This window comes from Cervus canadensis, chromosome 9, assembly GCF_019320065.1.
Source record: "Cervus canadensis isolate Bull #8, Minnesota chromosome 9, ASM1932006v1, whole genome shotgun sequence".
NCBI lineage: Eukaryota > Metazoa > Chordata > Mammalia > Artiodactyla > Cervidae > Cervus > Cervus canadensis.
Genome location: NC_057394.1, coordinates 69282745 through 69308811, shown reverse-complemented (window position 1 = coordinate 69308811; position 26067 = coordinate 69282745). Strand labels below are relative to the sequence as shown.

The 26067-nt window shown below is 42.5% G+C and overlaps 1 protein-coding gene across 2 annotated transcripts in view; it reads right to left on the bottom strand.

Annotated features, from left to right (window-relative positions):
* WDFY2 (WD repeat and FYVE domain containing 2) overlaps positions 1-26067 on the bottom strand; it is a 180203-nt gene that overhangs the window by 77339 nt on the left and 76797 nt on the right. For both annotated transcript variants that reach the window (XR_006271327.1, XM_043478343.1), the window contains exon 3: positions 15747-15820. Coding sequence is in view for 1 of the 2 variants with exons in the window: in XM_043478343.1 (XP_043334278.1) it covers positions 15747-15820 (74 nt within the window). In the remaining variant the exon portion in view is untranslated. The remainder of the gene's footprint in view (positions 1-15746; positions 15821-26067) is intronic.

The following is a 26067-nucleotide window of genomic DNA, read 5'->3' as shown; positions in this document are numbered from 1 at the left end:
AGTTGGGAAGATCCCCTAGAGAAGGGAAAGGCTACCCACTCTAGTACTCTGGCCTGGAGAATTACGCAGACTGTATAGCCCATGGGGTCACAGAGAGTCGGACACGACTGACTTTCACTTTCACGTGTGCTACAAGTCTTTTTTTTTTTTTTAAAAAGAGCCTTTTAACCTACCCTGGAGGTAGTGCAACCTGCTCAGGAGAATATGTTTGGGGCTTTAGGCTAACTCTTAAAGATGAGAGAGGAGTTTCTCAGGGCAAGAGGTCAGCAAAGTGACCTCACGTACACGGGCAAGCAATAAGGCTGAAACTTGGGTAGAAGAGTTGTGATAGATGGGGCTGGAGAAGTGGGCAGGAATCAAGGAATTTGGATTTTATTCTTCCGGAAGTTATGGAGAGTTTACACCCAGAGGAGTGGCCTAATTAGACTAGAACTTTGGATATCTGATGACAGAGTAGCCAGAGGCTGCGACAAGAGACAGGAGGACTGGTCTGGACTTTACTTCAAAAGTCCAAGCAAATGTTGCGGGAGACAGAAGCCTGCAAAATCCTCCTGGGAAGAGACAGAGGGGAAGTATGGAGGCCGCTCTGAGGTAGTGAGTCAGGCCAGGGAACTGGTTGCCCTCAGGTTTGAGAGGAAATGCAAACACATTACAGGGCTCCCTAGGTGGCACTAGTGGTAAAGAACTCATCTGCCAATGCAGGAGACATGAGACACAGGTTCGATTCCAGGGTCGGGAAGATCCTCTGGAGGAGGGCATGGCAACCCACTCCAGTATTCTTGCCTGGAGAATCCCATGAGCAGAGGAGCCTGGCAGGCTCAAAAATAAATTGAGACCCCACAATATACGGGGTCTCAAAGAGGCGGCCGCAACTGAAGTGACTCAGAACACATGCACACAGATGCATTATAATGCACTTTTGGCTGGGGCCACTAGTGTGTGTCTGTTAGTTGCTCAGCTGTGCCCGCCTCTTTGCGATCCTGTGGACTACAGCCTGCCACTACAAATGGCTACTTGATGATGCCATTTACTGAAGGGATACAGGAAAAGAGTATATATTGGAAAAAAGGAAGTATTTCTATTTAGAATATGCTAAATCAGAGGTGGCCTGGAGACCCCTAGGTAGGAATGCCAAATTGGCAGCTAGAGTCTGAGCTCAACTTCAGGAGGAGAGAATGGACTGTAGCCTTGAAAGCTGCAGGTGTGGGATAATTAAGCCATCAAGAAAAAGTAGGTAGCACAAGGCAGAACCCTGGGGAGCATCCGTATCTAAGTCTCTGCTAGGGAACGAAGAGCCAGTGAGGAAATCTGGAGAGAACTCAGGGTTTACTACATTTTAAACAGCCCACAAATTACCCAGCCACACCACCAAATTGCAAGTACTATTCTCGCTCCTTTCTCTCCCATCCATGACAGACAAGCTCTGGCAGGAAGAACCTGTGGAATGGTTTTCACCACTCTCCAGCCCAGGACACAGGATGAGATGGCTGGATGGTACCACCGACTCAATGGACATGAGTTTCAGCAAACTCCAGGAGGTGGTAAAGGACAGGGAAGCCTGGCGTGCTGCAGTCCATGGGGTTCGCAGAGTCAGACACAACTTAGCGACTCAACAACAACCAGTCCTGGAAACTAGCTGGACCTGAGTGATTGCAACCGCTGGAGAAGCTGTGCGAATATGGGGAGCAGTCTTTCTGCAACTGTGTCTGCTGCTTCAATGAGCTGATGGTCTAATACTGATCATTTTCTTCCTACACCAAATGAGTATTTATAAACATGTAACCTTCACTGGTAATTGAGAGTAAGCAGAGTTACCACTCCTCCACCTGAAGGAGGTGAACATGGAGATGTGTGGATTGTGGCGCCTATGTTCAGGGTGCGGTGCTGAAGGAGCTAAATAAACAGGGAGGGCCCCCACTCTGGAAACAAAAACCCCTCTGAGTTACCACCACCCTAGGCCAGTAGCATCCATTCACAGTGAAACAAAGAAACACAAGCCCAGCAGTGAACACCAGCACTGCATCCCAGGGGCCGGGAAAGACCTAACGCTACTCCCCTTTCTGCTAACATAAGCTTCCAGCTGGTCAAGGGGCAGCCCGCTTCCAACACTGTCCCCGATCAAACAGTAGGTGTTGTAACAGGTGACAGCAGTCAGCCACCGCAGGGACTGGAAAAGAATAATGGCTTCCTTCGCACACACTGGCTCTAGGGAGTTCTCAAGCTTTATAGCGAAGGAATAAATGTCATTTGGCGCTTAAAGGGGTGTTTTTCATGACTCTCGTGCTGTCAAGGTGCCTGGGAGGAATACCTTCAAAGGTGATGGACAGGAAATGCCACCTGAGCCCCTCTGGGCTTTGAACTTTGCCAACTCAGAGACACTGATATGAGAACTGCGGTTGGCATCTATAGTCTGTGTAAGAGAGAACTCAAAATAAAAAGTGGCAATATACTGGGCTACCCTGGTGATCCAGCGATTAAGAATCTGCCTGCCAATTTGGGAGACAGGTTCGATCCCTGGTCTGAGGAGATACCACATGCGTGCTGCAACTACTGAACCCGTCTCTAGAGCCTGTGCTCTGCAACAAGAGAAGCCACTCAATGAGAAGTCCATGCACTAAAACTACAGAAAAGACCACAGGCAGCAATGAAGACCCCAGCGCAGCCAAAACTAAACAAATGGCAAAACACGCATGCACGCAGAGAAGATGATTCTCATACTCTAGACGGAAGTGGTTAAAAGATTTGTGATATGAGACTGATTCCTAGTGTTGAAATAAACTATGCAGGGCCACAGATAACTCTCTGAAAATCTTGGCCTATAAAATCCAGATTTCCAAATGAACAGAAAGTGACTGGATGGCTGGTCACCTCCCCTCCCGTTCTCTCCATCCACTGGAGGAAGGGTGACTCTTGGGACGAGAGAGTTGCTACCACCTCTCCAATCTTCAGTCACCTCTCAGAGCTCCACCTTCTCCTGAGGGTGACGAATGATAGTAATTTGGATAATAAACTTTTTTTTTTACAGTATTTGACAGCCCGTGTTTTAGAAATAACTGGTAAATTACTGTCATGATGCAACTAAGATGGAAGATGGGACCAGGAAGGAGTGGAAGCATCCTAAGGAGTGTGCTGCCATAAGACCCTTCCTCCCCTGGGCACTGGCCTGCTAAATCCACAGGATAGAGATTCTAACCAAAGCTTACTGGTTCCCATCAACTGAAGACGTTGCTGCGAGTGACAATGATGTCGATAAGGAGCATTCGAATATTGACGGGGACTTGATGCGTAGCGGTGCTGTCCCAAGAGCTCTATGTGTTTTGTCAGACAGTCCTCATCAGAACCCTGAAAAATGGATATAATTACTATCCCTACTTCACAGAGAAGGAAACTGAGGCACACAGAATAAAACAACTTGCCTATGGTGAGCCAACTTACGGGTGCAGGGCTGAGACTTGTCTCCGGCAGTCTGATTGCAGAGCCTGTGCCCTTAACCTCTGTACTGTCAACCTGATGGACTATGCTAATTCATTCACTCACTCATTAATTCAGTCTATAAATATGCAGGCACTTCCCTGGTGGTCCAGTGGTTACGAATCCATCTTGCAACACAGGGGACACGGGTTTGACCCCTGGTTGGGGAACTAACATCCCACAGGACTCAGAGCAACTAAGCCTGTGTGCTGCAACTACAGAGACTGTGTGCTGCAATGAAAGATCCCGAGTGCTGCAACTAAGACCCAACACAGCCAAATAATTACAATAAATATTTAAAAATATATTTTTAAAAATTACATGCAAAGCACTTCCAATTCCCAGGCACTGTACTGAGTGTCAGGAATGTAACAGAGAGTCAAGTGGACACAGCTGCCACCTTGCAGAGCTGATGCTGGACATGTGCAATAGTCAGATAACCACATGAATGAGCATAAAACAGAAACTCTGACGGCTACAAAGGAGGGGTGCTCAGCGCTACGAACACTCATCATCTGGGGACACGGACTGTTGCAAGATCGGGGATGACGCCCCCAAAGAAGGGAAAAGTGAGCTGAAATCTGGAGGATGAGAAGGTGAAGGACGGAAGCAGCACAGCCCAGGCAGAGGCTCTGGGAAAGGAGGGGACAGGGTGCGCACAAGGACCCGGGAGGGGCGGAAACGGGGAGAAAGGGCACCGCGCAAAGTGTGGCTGCGGTGGGCAGGGCCAGGGCCAGCAGGCAGGGCATGGGAAGAATTCTGGCCGGGGTGCTAAGAGCAAGGGGAAGCCTGAGAGAGGTTTGACAGAGGGTATGTGGAGATAAAATGTGTATTCTGGAAAGACCCTTCTGGCTCCCATATGGAAAACAGGCTGGAGGAGGCAGAGCACATCTGGGACAGCCAATGCAGGGCTCCACAATGATGGGGTGGTGATGATGGTGGTGAGAGCGAGGAGCTGAGAGGTATTCAGGAGGCAAAAATTCACAAATAATGGGCTGGACAGAGTCAGAGAAGGGGAGAAAAGGAACTCCAGAGAGCCCTGGCTCATGCACAGAGTTTATAGTCGCCTGGGGCTTCCCTGGTGGCTCAGATGGTAAAGAATCTGCCTGCAGTGCGGGAGACCTGGGTTTGGTCCCTGGGTTGGGTAGATCCCCTGGAGAAGGGAATGGCTCCCCGCTCTAAGATTTCTAACTGGAGAACTTCACGGACAGAGAAGCCTCACAGGCTTCATGGGGTCCATGGGGTCACAGAGAGTTGGACACGACTGAGCAACACACACATAGTCACTTAAATAGGGGACACTGGAAACACCAGGTGTGTGTGGAGTAAAAGGAGTCTGATTTTGTTTTTGTTTTTTTTTAATAAGTCTACTGAAACTTTAATTTTTAAAGAAGAAAATTTTGGGGAGGGTCATGCCACACAATCTGTGGGATCTTAGTTCTCCAACCAGGGATTGAACTCACGCCCCCTGCAGTGGAAGCACAGAATCTTAACACTGGACTGCCAAGGAAGTCCCAGGAGTCTGATTTTAGACCTGGTGAGTCTGAGGTTCCTGTGAGATACTCGACAGAAAATATTAAGAAGGAAGTTGGAATTTCAGAAAAAAATGTCTGGATAGAGGTTAAAAGTTGGACTTTATGACCACATGGGCAGCAAATGCAGCCATGACAGGGGCAAGGCTGCCCAGAGAAGCAGGGGTCTCGGAGGGCAAATGCCGAGAAACCCCAACACTGAACCAAAGCTGTCCTAAGCTCAGAAACAGAGGAGAAAACAGCCAACAGGAGGAGAATCAGCAGGGTTCCGTATCGTGGATAGACACAAAGAGTATTTCAGGAAGAAACAGTAGAGCAAAATGCTGCTGGGAGGTCAAACACAATGAGGACGTAAACTCGACTGTCAGGTGGACGCACATGGAGATCTTTTGTAACCACAGCCAGAGCTGTTTGGATTGACTGATGAGACTGGAGGCCAGACAGTCATGATTTCAGTCAAGAGGGGTAGGGAGGAAATGTAGAAGGAGACTATAGACTAGTCTTTGCAGATGTCTGATAATAAGGAGAGAAGAGAGAGAGACCATTTGTGAACAGGGAAGTGAGTTGTTCTTAAAAAACAAACTTCATTTTTAATAACAAGAAAGTTGAGTTTAAAAGCTAATGGGTAGGGTGGGGGGTGGGGTTCGTCCCTGGTGACTCAGTGGTAAAGAATCCTCCTGCCAATGCAGAAGACGCGAGTTCGATCCCTGGTCTGGGAAGATCCCACATCCCTGGGGACAGTGAAGCCCAGACACCGCAGCCACTGAAGCCCAAGTGCCAACAGCTCGTGCTCCACAACAAGAGAAGCCACTGCAGTGGAAAGCCCGAGCGCGGCAGTTAGAGAGAAGCCCCCGTCACGGCGACAGGGGAAGCCCGCGTGCAGCAACGAGGCCCAGCACAGCCATAAATAAATTTAAAAAATTAAAAAAGCTGGTGGCAAGGATCCAGGTGTGGGGAGAGATTATTATGGAATAATGGAAAGGATCCAGGCGTAGGGAGAGATTATTATGGAATAAGACAAAGGGAAAGTAACAGCAACATAATATACTCATCAATTCCTCGCCACTTCCTTTCTGAACCACAGATACACTGTTTGATGTGGCCAAGATAAGAAGATGACCACCTTCTGAAATAGTAAGGGACTTCCCTGGTGGTCCAGAGGCTAAGACTGCACGCTTCCAATGCAGGAGGCCCGGGCTGGATCCCTGGTCAGGGAATTAGACCCCACATGTCACAACTAAGAGTCCACATGCCACAACTAAGACCCGGTGCAGCCAAATAAATATTAAAAAAAAAAAGTCATAATTGTTAAGTCATTTCTAAAAAACCTAAAATAAAATAGTAATATGGATGTGGAGAGTTCCCTGGTGGTCCAGTGGTGCTGTGGCCCAGGTTCAGTCAGAGAAAATCCTACAAGCTGAGCAGCACAGCTAAATAAAGTTTGTTAAAATAAATAAAATAGTAATACAATGATCCTAATAAGGCCACCTTTTGTGGCAGATACCTCCTGTAAGGAGCATATAAATGATTTCAACCTACTACACACTCTATTGGATCTTCTTAGCACCTGATTTAAAATGCAGGGCAATCTGGGTGCTCCTACGGGTATTCAGGCTACAGAACTGGTCTAAAAGTGGGATCAAAGGGACCTTCAAAAGTTCATAATTGTAATGAAGGTGCCATGATAAAATCTGGGGCCAAAGAGTGCTCTGAGAATATGCATTGAGTACGGCTTGACCAAGCCTTTAAGATAACATTCAGATACTGAACAAAAGAGAACTGAACTACCTATACGATGACATAATAGGAAGAGACAGGCTTGTTCTTAAGAGATTCCAAGGTTTGTGACCCAAATAAATACTCCCACCGTCAGAGTTTTCTTTTACAAAACCACCTTCAGTGAATTATATTGTATGAATAAATAGTAAGCAACTAGCATGTCAGAACTCGAGGACTCTTGTTCTGCTAAGTAGGAAGGTTTATATATATATATATATATATATGGCTATTTAATGATGATATTTAAATATTTATACATAATTTAAGTTTATTATAACTTATTAGCACAAATTCAGAAAAGAACGGCTACCTCGTTGTTTAGGGGCTAAGTCTTGCGACTCCTTTGCGAACTCCTTTGCTCCTTTGTAGCCTGCCAGGCTCCTCTGTCCATGGGATTCTCCAGGCAAGAATGCTGGAGTGGGTTGCCACGCCCTCTTCCAGGGGATCTTCCCAACCCAGGGATTGAACCCAAGTCTCTTATGTCTCCTGCACTGGCAGATGAATTCTTTACCTCCAGCACCACCTGGGAAGTTCCGAGAAGGCAGCAAAATTCCAGAAGTGATATCAATTCTTCTGTAAGTACAAACCCTGACATGCACCATGATGGTTGATGAGCTGAAGCCAGTTGGCTGTAGCACTGTGTGTCTGAGCTGATCAAGGTGAAGATTTTCTGATGACTTTCCCACCAGCAGGAGTGGCCCGACCACACTAAGCCTGGGCACAGCTGAAAGGCTTTATACATGGGTTACTCATCATCACTGCAGAACGTGACCTCACCCTTTGGGTTCACCCCTGCAGGCTTATTGTAACCTGTAGTGATAAACAACTCATCCACAACACCTTGTTAATTAAACACTCAAATTCTTTAAAAAGAATTATTTTAGCAATGACTAAATTCATGGAATAACACAAGCTTCCAATTCATTAGTGATCATCTTAGGGCAATTCACTGCAGTCATGTTGTCCTAGTTGTATGAAGAAATTGGTTTGGTATGGTTAGAAGAAAATATGTCTGGGGGTCAAGGAGGTCCTAGCTCTGTCACCACTATCTTGACATGTGATCTACCCAATATATATCACTTAATCTAGGGGAGAAGCTTCCCTGGTGGCTCAGTGGTGAAGAATCTGCCTGCCAATGTAGAAGACTAAGAGACCCTGGTTCGATCCCTGGGTCGGGAAGATCCCCTGGAGCAGGAAATGGCAACCTGCTCCAGTATTCTTGCCTGGAAAATCCCACAGATAGAGGAGCCTGGTGAGGCTACAGTTCAGGGGGGTCACAAAGGATCAGACAGAACTTAGCGACTAAACAACTACAATAATCCAGGGGAAGGTGACATTAGATAGAAGAATTAAGGTTCCTTTCAATTTAACCTTTTCTGTCCCCCACAGGGATTCTGAATCATCCTCTTTTAATATCTTTCAGTTCAGTCACTCAGTTGTGTCCGACTCTTTGTGACCCCAAGGACTGCAGCACGCCAGGCCTCCCTGTCCATCACCAGCTCCTAGAGCTTACTCAAACTCATGTCCAACGAGTCAGTGATGCCATCCAAACATCTCATCCTCTGTCGTCCCCGTCTCCTCCTGCCTTCAATCTTTCCCAGCATCAGGGTCTTTTCAAATGAGTCAGTTCTTCACATCAGGTGGCCAAAATATTGGAGCTTCACCATCAGTCCTTCCAATGAATATTCAGGACTGACTTCCTTAGGATTGACAGGTTTGATCTTGCAGTCCAAGGGAGTCTCAAGAGTCTTCTCCAACACCACAGTTCAAAAGCATCAATTCTTCAGTGCTCAGCTTTCTTTAGAGTCCAACTCTTACATCCATACATGACTACTGGAAAAATCATAGCTTTGACTAGATGGACCTTTGTTGGCAAAGTAATGTGTCTGCTTTTTAATATGCTGTCTAGGTTGGTCATAGCTTTTCTTCCAAGGAGCAAGTGTCTTTTAATTTCATGGCTGCAGTCACCATCTGCAGTGATTTTGGAGCCCCAAAAAATAAAGTCAGTCACTGTTTCCACTGTTTCCCCATCTATTTGCCATGAAGTGATGGGACTAGATGCCATGATCTTAGTTTTCTGAATGTTGAGTTTTAAGCCAACTTTTTCACTCTCCTCTTTTACTTTCATCAAGAGGCTCTTTAGTTCTTTTTCACTTTCTGCCATAAGGGTGGTGTCCTCTGCATATCTGAGATTATCGATATTTTTCCTGGCAATCCTGATTCCAGCTTGTGCTTCATCCAGGCCGGCATTTCTCATGATGTACTCTGCATAAAAGTTCAATAAGCAGGGTGACAATATACAGCCTTGATGTACTCCTTTCCCGATTTGGAATCAGTCCATTGTTCCATGTTCGGTTCTATCTGTTTCTTCTTGACCTGCATACAGATTTCTCAGGAGGCAGGTAAGGTGGTCTGGTAATCAGTGTCTTTAAGAATTTTCCTTGGTTTGTTGTGATCCACACAGTCAAAAGCTTTGGTGTAGTCAATAAAGCAGAAGTAGATGTTTTTCTGGAATTCTCTTGCTTTTCGATGATCCAACAGATGTTGGCAATTTGATCTCTGGTTCCTCTGCCTTTTCTAAATCCAGCTTGAACATTAATATCTTTAGCTACCTCCAAAGGCATCATTTTGCACATTCACAAAATTGCTTCCTAAGCAACCGTTAGGACACAGTAAATAACATTAGGACATTACAATGTTGCTGCTGCTGCTGCTGCTGCTAAGTCACTTCAGTCGTGTCCGACTCTGTGTGACCCCATAGATGGCAGCCCACCAGGCTCCTCTGTCCGTGGGATTCTCCAGGCAAGAACACTGGAGTGGGTTGCCATTTCCTTCTTCAATGTATGAAAGTGAAAAGTGAAAGTGAAGTTGCTCAGTCGTGTCCGACTTGTATCCACCCCATGGATTGCAGCCTACCAGGCTCCTCCGTCCATGGGATTTTCCAGGCAAGAGTACTGGAGTGGGGTGCCATTGTCTTCTCCAAATAACATTATTGACAGGTATACTGAGTTGAATACTGTCCTCCCAAAATTCATATCCACCTGGAACCTCAGAATATGACTTTATTTGGAACTAAGGTCTCTGCAGATGTAATTAGTTAAAATGAGATAATACTGGATTAGGGTGGGCCCTCCATCCAGTGACTTATAAGACATCATGTGAAGACACAGAGAGTAAAGCGACGTGAAGATGTCGGCAGGAAGACTTCCCTGGCAGTCCAGCGGTTAGGACCCTGAGCTTCCAGTGGGTTTGACACCTGGTAAAGGAACTGAGACCCCACATCCGGCACTGCACGACCAAAACACAAAAAAACAATAATAATAACTTTTTAAAAATAACCCTTAATTAAAAAAATTAAAAAGATGCAGGCAGGGACTGGAGTGACACATCTACCAGGCAAGGAACTCCAAGGATCCAGCAGTCCCGCAGACTTTCAGAACACATAATATTTCTATTTAGGTTTTTTTAGTTGCTTGCTTCATATATCTATCTTACCAATTTCAGCAAGCAGAGTATGGACAACAAATCCTTCTATACACCTAAACCTGTCATTTAAACACAAGATGCACTCATCGCGTCAACTGTTGAGAGTAATTTTATCCTTCTGGTTAAGTGCCCAACTTTGGCTGTAGCATCCTGAATGGCAGGAACTGCAATGCCTTCCCTCTTTCTTTCAACAGACCTTTTACAAAGTTTCCACAGTGGCCCAGGAAACAACACGGAAGCACGTGGTCTCTGCCTTCAGGCAGATGACAGTCAGGTGAAGGAAACAGACCCATAACCAAATGAAGCAACAGGCAGGATGGAAAGCATTTAACAGAGGCAGGGATGGCTCCTGACCGGCAGTGTGGGGTGAGGACAAAGCCCAGGCTCCCAGGTGCAGAGAGTCCCTAGCTCCACTAGGAGATGTTTCCTGGCTAAGTGAGCCAGGGAATCATGTGAACTCTCTAGGCCTTAGTCTTCCTATCCGAAAAATGTGAGTAATATTACCTACATCACAGAATTACTTTGAAGCTGGAATGAGGGAATATATGTAAAGCAGAGTGCCTGATGGGGCTTCCCCAGTGGCTCAGCAGGTAAACAGTGCGCCTGCTCTCCAGGCAGTGAGGTTCGATTCCTGGGTTGGAAAGATCCCCTTGAGGAGGAAATGGCAATCCACTCCAGAATTCTTGCCTGAAAAACCCTACAGACAGAGGAGCCTGGCGGGTTACAGTCCAAAGGGTCTCAAAGAGTCAGACACAACTGAACACGCAACACGCAGAGTACCTGGTATGCAGTAATGCTCAATAAAGGTTTATCCTCTTTCCTTTTTCATTCCCTTGGACAAATGATACGAATTTGGACTATAATAACCACAAGAACTACCAAAACAGTAGCATCAAATCCATACATGGTCAATTTCACTTATTTTCATACAATAACCTCTATTCTGAATGCTCACCACTATACAGAGCAATCCCTTCCTCTCATCAAAATCAAACTTCCTGTAATACATACATGAAATTAATCTTCAAAGAACAGAGATTTTATAAACATGGGACCTTGTTCAAAAACTTTCCAGTGACTATTTATCTTGGCAAGATTTTAATAAAACTTTTGGCTCCCTAACAGTTTTGGGTTTTTTTTTTTAAGTTCTTCCTGTCATTGGTTTATCTATTTATTTGGCTGCACTGGGTCTTCCTTGCTGCACACAGGCTTTTTCTAGTTGCGGCAATCAGGGCTGCTCTCTAATTGCAGTGCTCTGTCTTCTCATCGTGATGGCCTCTCTCGGTTCAGAGCACAGGCTCAAGGGTGCTCAGGCTTAGTTGCCCTGAGGCATGTGGAATCTTCCCAGATCAGGGATCGAACCCATTTCCCCTGCATTGGCAGGATTCCTAACCACTGGACTACCACAGAACTCCCTCCCTAACAGTTTGGATGAAGAAGGGAAAATATACAGATGAGCATGAGTTTTTTCCCCTCCTGCCGTTCATTGTGCCTAAAATACTTTTTCCTTCCTATCTTTATCAGTCTCCACGGAGCTGCCCCAGACCGTTCTCCACTACTTTCTTCTGACCCCACTGGCTTGCCAACATCATATTTACCAGTGTAGTGCTAATCCTGCTCTATTTTTTTAACTTTGTGTTATTAATATTTATTTCATAAGTTCACTTTACATTCTGTCCCAAGCTGAACAAGCTCTTTGATATCAGGAGCCACATGTTAGAGCTGAGCAGAACGGTTTGCACACAGTTGATATTTACATATTTGTTGGCTGACTAGAATACATAAGGCATTATGACAGAAAAAAATTTTAAAGTCCTACTTCATCGTGTTAGCAGTTAGCACAATCTGACTGACTTCTTTCAACATTAAAACAGAAGGCATTTCTGAAAACTCAAATGCAGGATGAATTAAATTACTGGTATAACTTCTTCCATTGTAGAAGTTAATTTCATTGTGAAAATCATTTTGAATAGCAAGAGAACTGTACAAACAAACAATCTCAGAATTTAAGCAGGTACTTATTACAACCAGCTATATTAATATATACTATATATACTTAGTCAACAACTTACTTAACAAATGATTCACCAAGTCCCTAATTTGTACTACAAAGAACCACACTAGCTAAGATCCAATGGGAGAGATGGATAAAAGACTGGCCGGTTCCTTAGTGAACACTTTAATGGAGGAGACAGACTTGACAACTTTTCACAAAACAGGTTAAAAAAGCAGTATGATATAACTAACCTACCGAGTATTGTGTGTGATAAATTTTAATTGGGAGGACTTAGGAACCACTTGTCCAAGAAAAGAGGAAAAAAAGAAAGAGAGAAAAGACAACGTTTGAAAAAGACCTTGAGAGATAACTGGGACTGTAGACCAAGATGGCGGAAGGAGGTTCTGGGCTACATGATCAGAAAAAACAAAAGCTATGGACATGAAAATAAACCACCTTCAGTTTTGTTTCTCTCAAAACAAAACTGTGATCTAACTTGCTACTTCATGGGACGAATAAAAGATCATTTCTCTCTTATATCTCAAAACGGCCTCTGTCCTTCCCTACCTTAAAAATTAAAAGTCTCCCCACTCTTCCCCAAACCTAAATTCTCCAAATTGTTCTGGACCCTCTAGGTGCTCATCTACTATCACATCTTGTTCTAGCACTCACCCTCTCTCTTACCCTCTCCTTTTGCGGCCAAACTTGAAAGAATGGTCTCTATCTGTGTTACCGCTATTTCATTTTTTTAAATTGTGTTTGTTTATTTTGGGCTGTGCTCCGTCCTTGTCGCTGCCCAGGCTCTTCTCTAGCTGCGCTGAGTGGGAGCTGCTCTCTCGATGCGGTGCGCAGGCTTCTCACTGAGGTGGCTTCTCTTGCTGACAGGCTCTGGGGCGTTCGGGCTTCAGTAGTCGCGGCTCCCTGGCTCTGGAGCACTGGCTCAATAGTTGTGGCTCAGAGGCGTAGCTGCCCCGCAGCATGTGGGATTTTCCTGGCTCAGGGGGCAAATCTGTGTCTCCCCCATATATCAGCAGGCAGATTCTTTACCACTGAGCCACCAGGGAAGCCCTCTATTTCATTTTTAATACACTGCTCAGTTACACAAGGTTAACTGCCTCTTCAATCTCTTTTATGCAGCAAAATAAAGTGAAATAAGGATTTACTTTCTGTGTTTTAAAGCAAGTGAACCAATAGTATTTCTTCTAAAATATATCTGGTATATTTAGGAAACAGAAAATTTACGGTCTCTGAAAAGAATTTCTCATGTCCAGCAAGTAAATTATTCAATAGGTGAGATTCTGTAAGCATTTTTAGTAAAGAACCTTGTATTGTAGTGATTAATGAAAATTCTGAACGTTAAACACCTTGTTCTCTCACTATATTGTTCCCTAATGCAGAGCTCTTTACAATTCTTCAGATGAAAACAGGTAGGGTATACAATTCATCTTCTTCAGCAACATACAAGAGAGAATTTTAAGGAAATTATTTCATTCAAGCCATCTATTTTAGATGATCAAGTAAGATGAGATTTGGTTATCTTGACACCAAGCTGACACACCTAGAGAACCATTTTAGTCCAGTTCCTATGATCCAGTTTTCTGGCAATTTCATTTACTAAAGGAATGATGATACAATAAATAGCCAGAACTCTCTAGAACTTACTTTGCTCACCTGTCTTGCCTTCAAAGCCAAATTTATCAGCACCCATTAATCCCCAATACTGATTTCACAAAATGCAAAGAATCGCTTATATGCTATACACACAGAGAAGGTTTTTCACAGATAGTGAGTGTCACACATACTATTGCATGAACTACTGGCAATAAATGGATCTCAGCTCATCTTTTCAGATTTTCTTTTGTGATGAAACTTCAGCTCACTGAACAATCCAATTATCTCTCCTTGCCTTTTAAAAGTAAATTTATACTGCACACACCACACTTGTTAAAAATGGTTCTCCTTAAAAAAAGACGACAATCTGTATCATGACCTTCAATTCCATCCTAAGGAACAGGGTTTACAGATCTCCCAAATGCATTAGATCTTACAGGATTCTGTAAATATTTGTCAATATTTGACTGTTATGTGTAACAATATTGTTAAAATATTGTTAAAATATCCATAAAGATCACCCAACAAGTGTTTTCACTATAGATCAAATAGCAAATGTCAGGCTCACGTCTTCAGACTCCAAAGCAGGACTGGGTCAAGACTAGAAAGGAAGACCCACATTCCATGTACCTAAATATGTTAAAAGTTGTAAGTCAAGTTAAACTATTAGACATGGTCTCTTCCTCCAATCTAGACAAACATACCTTCAACCACCGGGAGGCACAGGTATAAAGTCAGAACTTTTAAACCCTCTGAAGTTCCCGTCACAGCATGCGACAGGAAAGGGCCAGCCCACGCCCCTTTCCACTCCCAGTTCAACGACACCTTGAGGGGCCTTGCCCACCCATGCGGACCTCCTACCACCTCAAACCACTGCCCCTGAACCACCTTTCAGGCTAAGGGCACACTTATTAGTTTTATCCTCCTCAGGATAGATCCAGGGAAAAGGCCCATGGAGGCCCTAGAAGCAAGCCCTAACCTCTATGGAGGCAGGAAATTTCCAGAATCAAGTACCCAGAGCATGGGGGTGGGTGGAGTGAAGGCTGAGGCTGGACACAACCTCTGGCCCCTCAGATCCTTCATCCTGTGGGGAGGCGGGCCAGAGAGGGGTCCTCTAGTTCCCAGGTCCCAAAGCAGGGCCTCTCTTGCCCATGGGTAAAAACAATACTGGAGAATTGACCAGATCAGCCATTTAACCAGTTAATATACTAGTTTGTAAATAAATATGTAAAAAGAGGATTAAGTCGTAAAACCTGAAATTCTAATCTCTGGTCACTTCAGTTCCCTCAAGATCTATAACCAAAGGGTCTAACGTTTATCTGGATCAACTCAACAGACTAAACCTAGGTTCTGTGCTTTCTTACCAAATTTATACAAACAGACAGAATTCTATCCACATGGTAGAGGGCTGTAAGAAGACCCCAAAAGAAAAAAGGAGATCAACATCAAGTACCAAAGTCAAGATCAGACTCGCAGGTCTAGGAGAGCATTTTCCTCATGTTCTGTCACTTATGAGGGGCCACATATGGCGCCATGCTCAACCATCTCATCAAAGCCGCCAGTATCACAGCTTGCTCTTGCCAACCCCCAGAACCAGAACCCCATGACCTTGTAATGCCCCTATCCTAACCGCCGTGAAGGTGAACATGTATATCAAGCTGGATCTCATTGGCATTTGATACTGATGACATCTCTCCCTGCACCTTACCAGTATTTGCTGCATTGCAATTTCCACTTAACTTAGCAAGAAAATTAATTTGCTAATTTGAAAAAGAAAAAACACTCATAAATAATTTTCATCACAATACACATATACATACTTCACAGGAAGGGAAGTGTTTCAACTGGAAATCTTATTTATGGGTACTTACTGAGATTGTACCATTGTCTAGACCTATGGACAGTCTTCTTGTTTCCGGGTTAAAAGACATGCATGAACATGGAGCTGAAAGAAATGAACATGTTGATGAAATTAACAAAACGATGATGCTTGTGGATTCAGGGGTGACTAACTAGCTCAAAGTGTGTGGCTACTTTTTTTTCCCCCACTATTTCCTGACAGTTCATGGAACTCCCGCTCACAAAAAATAAAATCAGTAATTTTACAACCAACCCTGAGTTTTTCAGTTATCCTTTTAACGACTATAACAAGTAAGATACTCAAACTGCACAGGTTCCCAGGGGCGTGGTCTGGGCTGTTCTGTCAATACCAGTCTAAATTTGCTCGAGTAGATTAACATCATTGTGCTGTGTAAGCCTTCTGTCACCAATCTTCCATGAAAACGCCATCTTTAATGGAAATAATCCATTTTTTCTGAACTAGGGACACAAAAGAAAGATCTTATTTGCGCCCCCCTCCTTGCCTTGCACACAAAAGAACAGAAATCTATTTTTTAAAATTCAGAACTGATGTGTGGCATGTGGACTAACAGAAGTCTTTTACTGTCAGTATTCAAAGCAGATGTAGGAAGCTGCCAATGGGAAAAGGGCTTGGAGGCTTTGTCTCAATCTAAAAGAAAACCAGCTCAACACAGGGCTAGGCTCCAAAGAAAAGAAGTCAGGTGAGTCAGTTCACCCAGACCTGGACAGGGCCTCCCTGCCGGGCGGGACTGACCCCCTCGCTACCACCACGCCTGAGTGAAGGGAGCAGGTTTGGAAACCCCAAATTGCCAGGTCAGTTTCCAGTTCCCAGCTCTTTCTCTATGCTTATTGGTAAGAATGGGGGCCTTTTGACAACTTTATTTCATACCGAAACGGTGTTCTACAAAGCTCAACATAACTTATACTAATTTTTCTTTTCTTTTCTTTCTTTATTTTGCCTATACCACATGGCATATGGGATCTTAGTACTCCAATCAGGGACCAAACCCACTTCCCCTCCACTAGAAGCTAAGAGTCTTAACCACTGGACTGCCATAGAAGCCTTCAACATAATTTTTCACAGTAGCCCTACAGGTCATGAACTACCCATCATCAAAATCATAATCAGCATCAAATATTTTTATTCATATTTTTAAGTTATAATTAGATGTCTCAACAAAGGTCACACAGGGCAAAAAAAAAGCTGAAGGAGGCTCAAAGACAGATTTCAAACACCTTTAAACTATATATAAAAAAAACCACACACTTCAAGTTCTGCTCTAACAGAACCACTTCATAAATACTTGGTAACATCTTTTTGATTCTCTATACAAGGGCCATGACCAACAACAACAAAATCCTCTGAACTGCTAAAACTACTTACTTTTTTCTAATTTTGAGACATGATATATTTAATAAATAGAAATATGTACCCCCCTGCCAATCTTTCACCAATGTAGCAGGATATCTTCTTTTTGTTTAGCCACAAATTTAAGCTAGATTCCCAAAAGAACACTGCTGGGAAAAAAGCAATCAAACAATATTTAATGCACTGCCCTAAGAAAGCCAGTCTTACTCATCTTTGGCCTATAAACTCTACATCTTTGGCAAAATCTCTACACACATGCTAAGATGCCAGGTCTCATAATCCCATAACATGTGTGCAAGATTAAAATTTAATGATTCCATGGAAAACTATCATGTTAGCTGAAAAAACCAAAAGAAAAAATTATACTGATTATAGTACTACATAAAGGACACATATATAAAAATATACATAGAAAAACTCAAAACAGTTCTTATGTTGAGTGACATGAGTATTTCTATAACATGGTCTTTACTTATTATTTTGCTATTCTTGTTAAAAATTTTAAATATCTAACAATTTATTATGATATAAGTATGCATATATGAAGCAAAATTGTACTGCAGTCCAAGTGGCTACACATAATAAAGAAAAATCTCATGACTCAGCTGCATCCCTGACCATATAAAAGTATTTCCTATGTGATTTACTTGAAAGTTCCTATCAGGTTATGTAATAATTAGAAAACCCACTAATCTCTGAATGCGATTTAAAAGACTTTTTTTCACAATACTGTGCAAGCTACCGTTAAATCAACACTGCTATTTCGTTATTCCTTATTTTACCCCCATTTACTAAATTTTTTGTCATTCTTCAACAAAAATTTAGAATGCTTACTATGTTCAGGACATTTGATGCAATGATATATAAGATATTATAGCTGTCATCAAGGAATTGATAGATTATGACACCAACTATATATAGGAGCTATAATACAAAACTTGTCCCCAACGTCACCTCCTTGGTTCACATCACTTTATACTGATAGTAAGAAATGCCTTCAGAATGCAAAAGGAAAAAACCTTTCCTAAATAAGTAAGAGAAGCTTTAACAGAAGTTCTGTTGTTGCAGGACCCATATGATAGAACTCATGTGGCTATAGACAGGGGATTGACAGAGACTGAGATATTACCTCCCAGGTGCCCCCAAAAGTGTAAACATTCTTTCAAAGAGGCATTATGGTAAAACACACACCAAAAAACCCTACAAAAAACCGTGTGTGTGTGTGTGTGTGTGTGTGTGAAGACTTTCAGTAGGTAAGTCTTATGATGCTTTTCAAACCACTTCCTGACTATAACATTCCCATAGGAAGAGGCCCTGGGTTGCTTACCCATAGGTGGTGACACAGGGCCAAGGAGGAAAGAAATGGGTTGAAAAAAATATTGGGACTTCCCTGGTGGTCCAGGGATTCAGAATCTGACTTCCAACACAGGGTCCATTCCTGATTGAAAAACTAGGCTCCTACATGCCACAGGGCAACTAAGCCCATTTCCCATAACAAGAGAAGCCCAGAAGAGGCAACAAAAACCCAGAGCAACCAAAATTTTAAAAATAAATAAAAATAAAAACCACCGTACTTAAAAAACAAAAAGAAATATCAATGCCCACATTTGCTGTTATAGTAAGTGTCTTTCCCTTTAGAGGTTGAGGGAGTAGATAAATTGACACAGAGATCCTTCTAACTTCAACTCACCAGAAATAAATTGAAAAAGCAACCTCTGAAAGACTAGTGCTATAGTCCATACAGTAAGCCCCTATTCATCCATGCAAAAAAAATCAAAGGGCAAAACTGTCTGGGGAAGCATAATAAGATACAGTAAAGTCATAATTACGACCACACGGTTGAGGGAATCCTGCAGAAGGAAGAATAAGGGAAGAAACAAACAAATTATGATTTAGACACAGTATTTGTAGCCAGGTTGCAAAAACACGATATTTCACAAAGAAGAATTCAGCTGTAACAACTAATAATTCGCCAGCCAATGAAGAAATAATTGGGTCTTTCTGAAAGTTCAGGTCAGAGATGAACCTGACTGAGAGATTGTTCTATTCACCCACCTTAAACATGCGTTCTCCAGTAGCCAAGCAAAGTGGCTGGCTGAAATACACTCTATCTAGAAATAAGGGAAGGAGCTTCCGTGGTGGCTCAGTGGTAAAGAATCCACCTGCTAACGCAAGAGACGCAGGTTGGATCCCTGATCCAGGAAGGTCCCACATGCCAATGTCAACAAGCCCATGCGCCACAACTATGGCGCCCGTGCCCCAGAGCCCGGGAGCTACAACTACTGAACCTACACGCCACAACTACTGAAGCCGGGGCGACCTAGAGCCCATGCCCTGCAGCAAGAGAACCCACTGCAATGAGAAGTCCGAGTACCCCAACCGGAGGGTAGCCCCCACTCACCAAAACCAGAGAAAAGCCTGAGCAGCAGTGAAGACCCAGCACAGCCAAAAATAAATAAATTAATTAAATTATTAACTTTTTTTTTTTTAATGAAGAAACAAGAGAAGTCTCATTTTCCAAGTTGTCTGATCAAGACTGGCCATATCCCTGCTCAGTCTCGGACTGATGACACTCAAAAGAAGGATACTTGGCAAAATTTTAGGAAGCAAGACCATGAAAAGTACAAATATGATAGGAAAGAAATTTGTAGAGGTCTGTGGATAATGGGAAATAATACTATCTCATATTAGTGTCAGGACTTTAGACCTTGGTGGCCTGTCAAAATCTTATCTTTAAATACTTGTAATACTGAGTGTTTTTTAAAAATGAAATCTGATCGTTTAAGGCAGGGGTTCAGCTTAAAGTTTAGGGAGAATGAAAAGAGAACCCCTAGTCTGGGCGATTATATTAATGACCATATAATTTGAAGGCGGAAAAGCTCAAAATATGAGCCTGTATGGTGCTAGTGGTAAAGAATCCGCCTCTCAATGTGGGAGATGCAAAAGATGCGGGTTCGATCCCTGGGTCAGGAAGATCCCCTGGAGAAGGAAATGGCAACCCACTCCAGCATTCTTCCCTGGAAAATCCCATGAACAGAGATTTTCCACGGGTAAAAATACTGACTGATAAGCCTGGTGGGCTACAGTCCCATGGAGGTCACCAAGAATTGGTCATGACTGAACAGCTGACCACGCATCAGCCCTAAGCAAAGGGAACACAAGAAACCAACGTCAACTTCAAGGGAGCAATAATTAAGTGGATTATAGAGAAACTGGCTAGTTGGATTTCTAACATCTTTATCCCATGGATGGTCTAAGAAGAAATATTGCTCTTGCTTTCTAAAAAAATGTAAGTTGAGAGGAGGCATTCTCAAAATACTTCTATTTGGGGGAAAGTTTACCCATTTCTATTATTTAAACCTATAATTCTTTCATTTTATGACTAATTTATTTCCTGTCCTTTGCTGATCGCTTGAACTTCACTCAAGTAAACACAAGTTCCAATGAAGGTTGAACTGTGGATTTCAATCACTCTGACAGCTTTACTATGCTAAAGGCATTATTTGGCAGGAGACACTAATCTTCATGGGATGTGCTGGTGGGAACTTTAAATAAGCAACAGTACTCTGTGAATAAAACTTCAGGTATTTAAAGGCATCCTGGTGAAGTTAAATGTCAGGATCCTTTGGCAGAAACCAAAACAATACTGTAAAGCAATTATTCTTCAATAAAAAATAAATTAAAAACCAAACAAAATGTCAGGATTCTATGATAAGAGGGCCTTGACTAGAGAGGCATATAAAGAGAACCCCACCACCATAAAGCAAAGATTTAATTAATTCCCAGACACTACTCCATTCAGCTGTGTGTCACAAAATAATATTTATTAGGTTTATAGTATTCAGCCCGTGTTTTACTTTACTAAGAACACTTATATTTAGGACTTCAATTGCCTAGCATGAAAAAGCATTTTTCATTTAAATCAAATATTTTATGAACTCAACTAAAACTAACCCTTGGTTTTGTTTTAATTTAGTCTAAGTAACATCAGCAAAATGATGGTGAATGGGCAGTGGTCTCTTTTTCTCCCAGACAAGTTTTAAGTGACAGTAAAGTGATCTGACTATAGGAAGCTTTAAATTACTCTGTCAGATGGAAATCAGAGTATGCTAAATAAATGTTATAATCATTCAGATTAATTAATATCTGTTATCTTTAGTTTGGAAAATTTGTTCTCCTTCAATTCTGTGAAATATCAAACTTCCTTGGGCACTTTTTCTTCTTAGTAAACAGAAAATCAAAAGAGCAGATTACATTATTATTTTGGAAAATGTCAATAATAAAAACAAGTCATTTTCTACACATGGTTCTATAATACAACCTATACCAAAAAGAAACCAACAATTTGGAACATGTCACAATTAGGAACCAAGAAGTTATGTGAATTAAGATATGAATTAAACAATAGGATGAGCATTTCTGAATTATAAACCCATCCCCTACAGCCAACAAACTTTCTCAACTGAATTAAACATACTGTTTAAAACTCACCCAAGCAAGCACTATAATAACAGAAATACCAAATTCATTATTTTAAATAACTTTCAGTCATTCACCTTCCAACATGAATTTCCCCCAAAACTCCAATAAATCCAGCAGAAAGGGTGAGACAGCACACAAACTACCTCCACTGTCCTAAACCTTGGACCTCACCAATGGGAAAAACTAACTCATTTCCATCTCAAATATATCAATAGGAACACATTAATCATTTTAATTTTCTAAATCCTCAATTTCAAGCAGCTCTGAGACTACAATTCCAACAGATGGGACACCAATCCAACTAAAACCTCACAAATCAACCAATCTTTCCTAAATCCCTCTGGGTTAAGATGAGCAAAGAGAGTGTGTATTGGTAAACACCAGAAACCTGAAAATAATTTACAAATATTTACTTGACATATAGCCAAAATATTTCTGCAAACTTGAGAGACAGAAAATGGACAGTTTATCTGTTGGGTTCAGAAGAGAAAATGACAGGACTTGCCCCAAGTGAGTCAGCAAATTGGTAGCAAAAATGAAAATCAAATTCCAGTTTCCCACCCAGGCACAAGTGCTATCCTACGAGCAATGTTGAACACTCCAATATTAAACAATGCATCTTTATCAGAATTTAATGCAAACAGTATGTTCAAACTGCATCTCTCATTTGTCTTAACTAAGATAACTTACTCAATGAATTCCTTACCTCATTTCACAAAGAATTGAAAATGGCTTTAAAAGCAGATAAGAAAAAAAAATGGTAGAAATAAGCAAAAAGTCTTGACTGAGGAAAATATATCAAATCTGAGAAAGGAAATCAAAAGAAAGATCTTTTGGGAATATAACAGAGCCCATGTTTCACCTTACGCATAAGGACTATGTACCAGGTCCATAGAGTTGCTCCTCCTAACCTTTTTCGCCTCACGAATCACACAGAAACTTAGATGTGAGCAAAACAGCCTGGAGCAAATGGAACAGACTGCTGGGTCCCCGACGACTGGACTGCTCCTGCCCAACTAAACAGATCAGTTCGCGGGGCCCAGAATCCATCTGGATCATGCCAGGTCGCTATAACACACAGGATGAGAAGTTCTGCCTTAGTGAAAGCCAAGGGCTTCTGTACTCCGTAATGGCCTATATGGGAAAAGAATCTAAAAAAGGCTGGATATATGCATTTGTGTAACAGACTCACTTGGGCGTATACCTGAAACTGACACAAAATAATCAACTAGACTCCAATAAAATTTTGTTTAAAAAGGCAGATAAAACATTTCACGTATACACACAGCAGTATGAGCTGACAGCCCAATGAATGTAGGCATTTCTGCAAGAGGATAACATGAAGCAGAAACTCTCAGAATATAGATGAATAATTGACTGCATATATATCCTTTATACTACACATCACAAATAATAAACAGCCTTTCTCTCAACCAGGCTGATGAAAAAATAAATAAAAATTTAAAATAACTGGAAAAGCAGGCAGTTCAAAATGAAGTTTTTTAGTGAGGACTAGAGTTCCTACACTTTATTGTTTAACTATTATTTATTTGCCTACTTAAATTTTAAAGTTTTAAAAAATTTAGATTTATTTTTATTGAGGTAACATTGGTTTATAACATTACATATATTTCATAACATTACATAGAGTGATGTAAGATGTTATGGAAAAACCTAAACAAACTTTTTGGCCACCCCAGTATTTCTACACTTGCTACAGTGTGTTCACCACCAAAAATTTAGTTTCTACCTGTCACCATGCATTTGATCTCCTTTATGCATTTTGCCTCCCCTCTGGTAACCACTAATCTGTTCTCACTGTATCTATGTATTTATTTTTATTCGGTTTGTTCATTTATTTTATTTGTTGGTGCTTCATATTCCACAAGAGGGAAATCACACGGTCTTTATCTTTCTCTGTCTGACTTACTTCACTGAGTGGAGTTCCTATACTTGAAAAGTTAGCTGAGCAAATGGTCAAGTGGCCACACTGGAAGGAAAACTGAAGGGGCCCAACCACGGCCTCAGCCTGGGCAAATGCCATCCCACCAGATGGGATTTTCAAGGCAGAGAGCTGAAAATCCTACAAAATGGTCATTTTATTTATTAGGTGTGCCTTTTATTTGTAGTTACCTTTGAAGAGACATCTTCTGTTCTGCTCTGGGGACAAATGCATAAACACTTAGGAGCCAAAGAAGGGTCCATCTGTCCTGGCAGTGACAGAACCCACAGAGGTTTTCCAATTGCCCAATCCTCAACTCAGGCCTGAGACTCTGGCCCTCTTAAACTCCTATTCACTATACCTTTGGCAGCCAAGTGGCTTTAACTCTTCTCCATGGGGGAAGTGTTGGCAAGAAAGGCCCAGACATGATACCCAACTCTGCAGAGTAAGAAAAATCTCAAACACCTGCCACCCTGGCTCTGCCTGCACTCTCTCTCTCTCCTCTACTCCTTTGTCTGACCCCAGGAATAGCAAAGCTAGTTGGTAAAGTAAATCTAAAATAATTCAACCATGAAAACAGGAATGCCTGTGCTTTTCATGTTTGCTTGTTTATTTTTTTTCCCTCTGTAGTAAGATGCAAATACAGTGGTTGAAATGGTATCTATTAGAAGCCTGGAACAAATAATCCCATTTACAGCTATAACTAAAACCTGAACTCTGTACCCTCAGGAAGGTTCCTCCCTGGTATTCAGGGTCAGACAGGTCCCAGCTGGGAAGGCTATAACTTGATCTTGTCATAGTAGGCTACTTTCCAGCTACCAGTGAGATAATGTCAGGAAGATAGTATTTTTGAAAGAATATTTGATAAGGACATACGCTAATTTCTCACTCATCCATAAACATCAGCTTAGAGGAAACTAAAAAACAAGTCATCAGTCACCCCAAATTCTCTATAGATAGCAGGGTTTAAAATAGACCTTCCAGACTTCCCTGATGGTCCAGTGGTTAAGAATCTGCCTGCCAATGCAGGGGGACATAGGATTTGTTTCCTGGTCCGGGAAGATCCCACATGCCATGGAGCAACTGAGCCCATGCACCACAAGTACTGAGGCCACCGTCAAGAGCCTGGGAACTGCAGCTACTGAGCCCTCACGCCACAAGTACTGAAGTCCACGCACCTAGAGCCCGGAGTCTGTAACAAGAGAAGCCATCGCAGTGAGAAGCCTGTGCACTGCAACTAGAGAAAGCCTGTGAGCTTCAACGAAGAGCCTGCGCATTGCAACAAAGACCCAACACAGCCAAAAATAAAAATAAACAAATTCTAAAAATATAAAATGGAACTTTCAGGGACCTCTTGTGACCATGTGCCCATTACACCTACTTCTGTTAAAACTTACCATGCACCGTAGTACTCATTTTAGGTCTGGCTCCCCCACCCAACTGTACATATCATGAAGATAGGAATCATCTGCCATATTAAACACTCTATCCTGGGGCTTCCCTGGTGGTCCAGTGGTTAAGACTCCATGCTCTCAATGCAGGAGACACGGGTTCAAACCCTGGTCGGGGAACTAAGATCCCACATGCCATAGAGCATGGCCAAAACAAAATAAAAATAAATAAACAAACACCTTATTCTTCACATATTGCACAGTGTTTGGCATGGAAGAAACATTTAAAAATTGTTGAATGCATTGTCCAAAGAAATTAAACAAGATATTTCTCTCTGCTTTTCATCTTTACTTGCCCTCACTTTTCCCATGCTGTTTTCAGCTCAATACCTCAGAGGCACCAATAGGGACCTACTGGACTGCATGGCTCAGTCTTTCCTCTTTAAAGATCATAGGCATGCAGGAGAAAGTGAAAAGACAGGAATTGGGAGGTGTACACTCAGGGTGAGGCTGAGTCAGATACTTGCAGTGACAAGCAGCAGGAACCCACTGCATGGACTTAAGTGCAAATAGGCATATGGCAGTAAGAGAGAGGGTACCTCTTGAACTCAAGGGCAGAATTGGAGCCAAGCTTGGGGGTTCAGAGCATGAAGAAAACCTTAAGGCATCACTTGCTCAGGCTTCTCTCCGACTGGAGCCAAGTGATTCACACTTCCTTCATGCACACAAATGCCACACAACTGTTGGACTTCTGAGTTCCCAGCTCAAGGGACCAATCTAAGTTGAGACTAGCATTTCCTACTCCAAACTCTAAATTCCTGGGAAAATTGGACTGGTTCAGGGGCAAGCAGTCTTAACTAGGCAAATCTAATTTCTCCTAGATGCGTCCCTCCTGGAGAGGAAGCAAGTCATGATCTTTGCAACCCTATTGACTATAGCCTACCAGGCTCCTCTGTCCATGGGATTGTCCAGGCAAGAAAACTGGAGTGAGTTGTCACTCCCTTCTCCGGGGGATCTTCCCGTACCAGGGATTGAACCCGAGTCTCCTGCACTGGCAGGAGGATACTTTACCACTGAGCCTCCAAGGAAGCCCAGGGAAGCGGGAGTGTCTGAGAAAAGACAGAGTTTGAGGATACCTCCAAAGCAGT